At 55.4% G+C, this 7,086-nt stretch overlaps 1 protein-coding gene across 4 annotated transcripts in view; it reads right to left on the reverse strand.

Annotated features, from left to right (window-relative positions):
- Nucleotides 1-7,086, reverse strand: part of MSI1 (musashi RNA binding protein 1) — a 28,134-nt gene that overhangs the window by 20,715 nt on the left and 333 nt on the right. For all 4 annotated transcript variants that reach the window (XM_042865815.1, XM_042865812.1, XM_042865816.1 and 1 more), the window contains exons 2-6: nt 6,925-6,965; nt 6,716-6,797; nt 6,517-6,601; nt 2,100-2,141; nt 414-506 (exon numbers count right to left, since the gene is read on the reverse strand). In XM_042865815.1, the coding sequence (XP_042721749.1) occupies nt 414-506; nt 2,100-2,141; nt 6,517-6,601; nt 6,716-6,797; nt 6,925-6,965 (343 nt within the window). The remainder of the gene's footprint in view (nt 1-413; nt 507-2,099; nt 2,142-6,516; nt 6,602-6,715; nt 6,798-6,924; nt 6,966-7,086) is intronic.

Consider the following 7,086-nt stretch of genomic DNA (forward strand, 5'->3'; position numbering starts at 1 on the left):
CAGAAATACCAATCACAAGGCTTAAAAACAGACCAAAAATCACAGGTTTGATGCTGCAGCAGCCCTGTTAAGAGTGTCTCCAAATCATCCTTCAGCATTTGAACAAACAAGAAATCTACAGGACCAAAATCCCATCACCAACCTCCAAACAGGGGGAAAAAAATGGAAAGCCATTTCCCTTAACCCAGGTCTTAGCGACTGCAGGAACGACCACAAGCTCTTTGTTTCAAATCTGCACAGGGCTACGGCCCCTACAAACACACTGCAGCTCCCTAACCTCTGTATCTGACCTTCAATTTACTTAACCCCATGCAAAAGACTTGCAGGCTCCTAATCCCGCCTCCAAAAGTTCATAAAACTCCTGCTTGCCCCAGAAGCAAAAGCTTTGATCCAACACCACTCAAGAGACTTACCTTCCCAAACTGCTCAAAATACTGTTTCACATCCTCCACAGTAGTGTTCACTGACAGACCACCCACAAATATCTTCTTCGTTCGGGTCACCATCTGGAAAAGGGAAGGACAGGAATTCACCAAATAAACTGAGAGCAAGTGGAGAATGAGACTCCAAAGGCCACTAACTCACCCTCTGCTGCCAGGAGGCGGCTGCCTCTTTGCTGCAGTCGATCTCCCACCCACTCAAAGCGCCCCAAATGCCCACAGCAGCTCAGTGACTCCATCTCCTCCATGCACAGCACACTACAGCCTCTCCTCTCACCAAGCCGCCGCCTTGGCACCTTTGCACCCCAGAGGAGCAGACCTCGACTTCCCCGGCCTTCCAGCTCCTCCCACAGCCCTACTGCTTCACACACCCAGCCTCTTCCAGGCTCCCCTGGAGAAGCATGCACCGCTTCCCAAAGCAGGAAGACAGGCTGCAGCACAGGTAAGCTCTCCAGGCTTTACCATCCTAGCTACCTAACTGCACAGCACCCAAGCTGAATGGGATAAGACTCATCACATACCACTGCCCAGTCACCTCCCAGTTGAATCTTGTTTGGCTTTGCAAGAAAGCAAAAAGACCTCTCTGCCACTTCTCGCTCATACTGCTGGGACAAGGGAACAAACTAACTACCCTGAGAGGGGCCACTGCTGCCAGGCTGAGACACACTAACATCCTTTCAACTGGCTCTCCAGCTGCATCCTCCCCTTAGCTGCTTGGCTACACCCCTGCTCTCAGAGGAACACATGGTCCTAATTACCCCAAGGAGCATAGGGCTAATCCACAGCAATTCCCTGGCTTGGAGAGCAGCCCACTCTAACACTAAAGCACCTTCTGTCACCAAACTGCTTAATGGAATTAACCCAATTCCTACCATGTGCTTCCTGGCTTCAGTTACTTGGGATACCTGCTCACCAATTGTTCTCTGTGCCTGATCCCCCCTACTTCCCTCCAGCACCAGCCTTCTCCTCCCTCTGTGCTTCTTCACACTGCTTCTCTGCCCAGCTCCTCCTCCTGTGACAGCACACGGAATCGAGATCCTGAACTTCAAAACTCCCATCTAAGAACAAACCTAAAAGGAGATCCAAAGCCTAATAGCAGTATCCAGCCTGCTATTGGATCCTCAGTTAGAAGTCTCTAGCTGCACACCTGGAAAGAGTTCCTGCAACTGTTCACTTCAATGCCAATCTTGCAGCCAAGGCCCAATACCAAATTCCTTCTGCCTTTTCCAGCACTGAATGCACAAGGCCACTTCACAAAATGAAATCCTTCACCCCTTCCCTGCCATACACATATTCATTCACACATCTGTACATACGACTCCCTTTTCCACCTATATCACATCACAGCACAGAGCTGTCCTGTGTCTCCTTAGGCCTGCAACTTCCAGACACCGACTGCAACTTCCAAAGGACCAGGTTCACCCTGGGCAGAATTTATTTGACCACTTGTAACTACTGCATCCCGCAGTATAACCGAGGGAGGATGCTGGTTCTTGCAGCAACACACGACCCCAGCACCGCACTGCACACCTGAAAGGAGCAGCTCCAAGCAAACCAAGAGAATGACTCTGCTGCATGCACTGCAACCCCACACAGAGAACAAAATTCACCACCACCAGCTGCAACCCTGGAGGGGCAATGTCTGCCCACAGAACCCACCTTGGGCTGTGCTCGGCGGGGGAACGCTACCTTCGGGTCAATCTGAAAGAGAAGACAAAAAAGAGGTGAACACACTTTTGTTGCCTATTTACAAACACGGCATTTCCTCCATGTGCACAGCTGTCTCCACCCACGCGGCACCTTGCTAAATAGCCAAAGAATCTACCTGAAGTGCACAGAAGCAGGCTGCAGACATCTTCCCTGCTCGGTAAGGTGTAACCCACGGAGACTACAAGTCCCAGCATGCAGCAGTCTGTCTCCAGCTGAGCGCTGGCCAGACAGCACCCGACAGCCCATCACGTGCTGGGATTAACAGGCTCGGCTGCACCCTCCCGCTCAGCCTGCCCCCGGGTGCCCTCCATCATCAGGGTCATATTAGAAGTGCTTTCTTTTGCCTTTTTGCTCTCCCTCCCCCTTCACTCTATCTACAAGCACAGAGCTCACCTTGTTAACAACAGGGTAGAAAAAAGGCAAAAAGCCCAACGTTTCACCCCAAAACCAGAGGACGAAGAAATAAAAGAGCAGGCAGGACGCTACCAATTAAACACAGGGATCCAGAGCTGCAGACAAGCAGGAGCTGTGGCTGCAGGGCAGCGTGCTGCCCCTCTCCTATGGGCCACACTGCACACAATGAAGCAATGCCTCCCCTCTGTGGGCCGAGCCCTCCATTGTGCTTGCTCAGCTGCTGCACAGACCTGCTGCTGGCCAAGCCGCCGGGCTCTGCACCCCATCCAGGTGCTGCTCGTTGTGCTGGAATCAGCATGGATGAGCTGCATGCAGCACGTGCCTGCGTCGGCCTCACAGCACCACAAAGCTGGGCATGCAGCTGCACACCAAACATCCATGAAGCCTGTGCTCCTCCTTCTTTATAGTCTATTTTTACAGCAACTCCTGTAAAGTTACATCACATCAGGGATGATCCAGACCTACAAATCAGCTTAAGACCTGTGGTAAAGGCAGGTCTGGCTCATCCCCGTGCTTGGACGGGCTGCAGCTGAGAGGGCAGCCCAGAGCACCATCCCACCCGCCAGCAATTCAAACAGCCCAAAGGAAGCCGTGTTACTTCAGCTCCTCTCACTGCTTTGTTCAGCTTTGCAGCCCTCCTGCTCATCCACACCACCCTGCAGCTCGGCCTCCCCAGCCCCTTCCACCAGCCTTCCCCACCTCCATCCTGACTCACAGCCTACAACATAAATAAACTCAGCACGTAAGTAAACAGAGGCAAAAGTGAAGAGCACAAATAAACTCAAAAATAAACTTCTCTCCCCAGGCTGCAAGCGCAAGCAGATTACTGTACCCTCTGGGTGCCTCCATGGGGCATCCGAGCCGTCCCTCCCCTCCTGCACACACGCACGCCCTGCCGCTTCCTGGCCAGCACAGAAACCCACGGCGAATTCTGAGGACAGGGGACGGCAGGAGACCAGGAGGCTGATGGCAGATAATAAGCAAAAACAATAATCTACTGTCTTTTACTTCTCAGCCAGTGTCATTCAGCTCCTGCCAAGAAGATGCTTTCATACTCAGCAATGCTAAGCTCGGCCTCATTTTCTCATTACCCCGAGTGTGATCAACTGGGCAGAGATAACGCGTCCCCCTGGCTGGAGGGAGCAGGCAGTCATTGCACGAATTCTTCTGCACAAGCAGCCATTGTGCAGGTAAGGGAGGCCGGGCGCCCGGCACAGGGGCAGCCCTGGGAACACGCAGAGGGAGCGAGCTCAGCGCCGGACTCAAGTTACTAAAACCGGTCCGCTCCTCAGCGGCTGGAGTCTAATGAAAGCAAAAGCACTGGTACCTTTTTCCCTAATTTCTGGTGTTCAAACAAACAGCCCCGGAGGAGTTGTGTTTCAGTGTCACCCACTGACGTAACAGATCCTTTTCACAAACCCAGATAGAAATCTGCTAAGAGCAAAAGCATTCAGAACTGTTCAGATTGCATTCAAAAAAACAAAACCCCATGTCAGGCTGTGGCAAGCACGAGTCACCTGAGCACAAACCGCATTCGCTTCACCCCACGAGGCGCTAAGGACAGGAATCCCACTGATGCTGTGGGGTACCTGATGCTGCAGGTGCGTGCGCAGCAGGCTTCTGATGCATGGCACACGGAGCAGATCCTGCACAGAGGAGGCATGGGCACCCTGCAGCAGGGTAGGATGGGGAACCCCAGACCACACCAATGGGTCTGCTCGGTCACCGCACACCTGCGGCCGCCCTGCCTCCATCTGCCAGCACTACATCTCTCCTCCACAAAAGAGCAAATCCAGAAAAAAAAACTCAGGAATGGCAACAAAGAAACGAGTCAGCGAAGCAGCACCATGGAGCCCGCTCTTCCCAGAGCACATAAAGAAGAAGCTCAAGGCAGCGGCCAGCTGCAGCTTTACAAAGTCACGCAAATCTTTTACCTTGAGACTGCAAAGCCAATTCTCATATCAAGCATTTCCATAAATAACCCCACGGGCTGCTGCAATCTAGCTTACAAACAAAGAGAAGTCTGAAAAGCACAAGGTTTCCCCGGAGATTCAGGCCAACAGCACTCGTTAGGATAGGGAGAATTGGAAAACAATGAAGCAACAAGTTGGGCAGCCACTGTCTATCAAACGCTGTTTACCAGGAGACACCAAGCCCAGAGAGAAGGCTGTCCTCTCGGGCCACCGGGCCTTTTCCTGCATAGTTTCATAAAACCCTAAATTAGGATTCAGATGAGTTTTTGTCATTTAACCCGTGACTCACAGCAGAGCCTTTCAGCAGGCAAAAGGAGGATGGAGCTCCACGCAGCACCGCAGCACCAACCGCTCACCCGGCAATCGCTGGGCAGAACACCCCAAAACATCCGACAGCTGAAAGCCAACCCAAGTGAAAAACAGAAAGGCTGGGGAGGAGGATCAAAGTTCCTAACAAAGGAAGGACCCTTTGGAACAGCCCCATTCTCTCTGCCACGCCAGGAAGGCGAGTGGAGCAGATGCAGCCGGGAATTTCAATGGCCGGTCCCCATGTGCCCTCTGCCGCGGGGCCGCCTGCTCCCCACAGCGCCCGTCCCCTTGCCGTCCCTCCCCAGCCCCATGGCGCACAGCAGAGCTGCATGGCGCAGGAGGCAGCGAGAAGAATGGAGCCTCGGGATGGCACTGTGCTCCCAGTCAGCAGAACTGCTGCTGCAGACCTCCATCCCTTGCCTTTCCAAGAGGGTCTACGCTGACCAGGACTAGCTGATGTGATATTGCGCTTACATGGGTTAGTGAGAGAGAAAGAAGGAAGAAAGAAAAAAAAGAAAGAAAGAAAGAAAAAAACAGAAGAAAACCCCTGGGTCCTCCTCAAAATACTTCGCCACAAACCTCCCCAAGAGCACAGCTCCCTTTACACCACTGCTGGAAGGAGGTTTGGGAGTCCTGGGGACCCAGGCTTGGCCAGGAGGGCTGGGACAGGCTTAACCCAGAGCTGCCATGGGGAGGAAGGACCTGTGCACATCAAAGGGAGCGAGCCAGGCAGTTTAACAAGAACAGACATAAATCTCACTGCAACCCATGCCGTAAACCCTCAGAAAGGGGGTCCTGCTCTTCCACAATAAAGGCACGGATGCCCGAGCCACGCTGCAAGTAAAGTTGAGCATTTGGACTCCTGTACGGCCTGTGCCTGGCACGGAAACACCTCCCTGCACCTCAGCACCCCCACGCAGCTCCCACCGCTTCCCATCCCTACCCTCACCTTCACCCCGGGGCAGCAACATGGAAAAGGAACCCAGGGAAAGGGAAGTCACTAAAACCACGGAGCAGGGACCTCCCACTCAGACACCTCACCCCCACCCCCAAAATTGAGCCCACACATCTCTGAGCGCTGCAGCTCAGCTCCCTGTGCCACACGCCACTGAAATCTCCCGCGGAGCTCAGCTGGGGGCCCTGGGGTTGCAGAGCAAGAGCAGGAGAGACCGCTGGTGGCCCACATGGGCGGGCACTGGCCACGCTCGAAGACAATAAAGTCTTGAACCTCTGCAACCGTTACAAAAACTTCGCCTGGGGAAAGCACCAGGGCGCGAGCAATGAATGCTCTGTGCCGAGGGGAAAGCATGGGCCGTGGGGAACGAGGCTGCCAGGAGAGAGCAACCCTCTGCCCAAACACCCTCAGCATGGCCGGGCCCATGCATCCCGGCTCACGGAGGGGCCTCCGATCAATGGGAAGAGGATGGCTGCCACCGGGATCCGTGGATCGATGCCCGGACGTTGGGTCAGCGGTCAATAGCAAGCATGGAGCGCGGGCAGCAGCTCCGTTACCAGCTGATAAGTGGGGTGGAGAAGGGCCTGATCAATCTCTATCGGTAATCGATAGTTTACAACCTCTAACTGGAAATCAAACACCGCAATCAATGGCTGCTCCGAGAGCAGCCGCTCCGCCGGCCAACGCACCCCTGAGATGAGAGAAGTCATCTCACCGTCTTGGAGTCCAGTTCATGTCTGGATTGGGCCAGAACCTTGTCGACGCCAGCCTGGTCCATGAACGTGACGAACCCGAAGCCCCTGAGCCCCACAGCCCGGGCAGGAGAGGGGATGCGGAGAGAAGAGAGAAAGTTGGTTAAAGTGGCGGCCGGGCCGCGGCGGGGGCGAAGGGAGGAGCGGGCCCGGCCTCCTCACCTGGATCTCTTTGTCAGCGGGTCCCGCATCACCAGGCACTCTTTCACCTCGCCGAACTGGCTGAAGTACTCCCGCAGGCCCTCTGCAAACACAGCGCCCACCGTGGGTGTCCCGGCCCGCCCGGCTCCTCGCCGCCCGCCGCCCCCCGGCCCCGGCCCCCCGCCGCCCCCCGGCCCCGGCGGCAGGTGCGGGGCGGCCGCGGCGCTCACCTTGCGTGGTCTGCCAGCTCAGTCCCCCGATGAACATTTTGCTGCGGGAGGAAGAGAGAGAGCCGTGAGCGGGGCCGCGCCGGGGGGCCGCGGCGCCCCGCGGGGTTGGCGGCGGCGGCGGCGGCGGGGCCGGGCGGAGAGGGGAGGGCGCGGATCGGCCAT

Source organism: Lagopus leucura, unplaced genomic scaffold, assembly GCF_019238085.1.
Source record: "Lagopus leucura isolate 7727_CA_CO unplaced genomic scaffold, USGS_WTPT01 Super-Scaffold_806, whole genome shotgun sequence".
Lineage (NCBI taxonomy): Eukaryota > Metazoa > Chordata > Aves > Galliformes > Phasianidae > Lagopus > Lagopus leucura.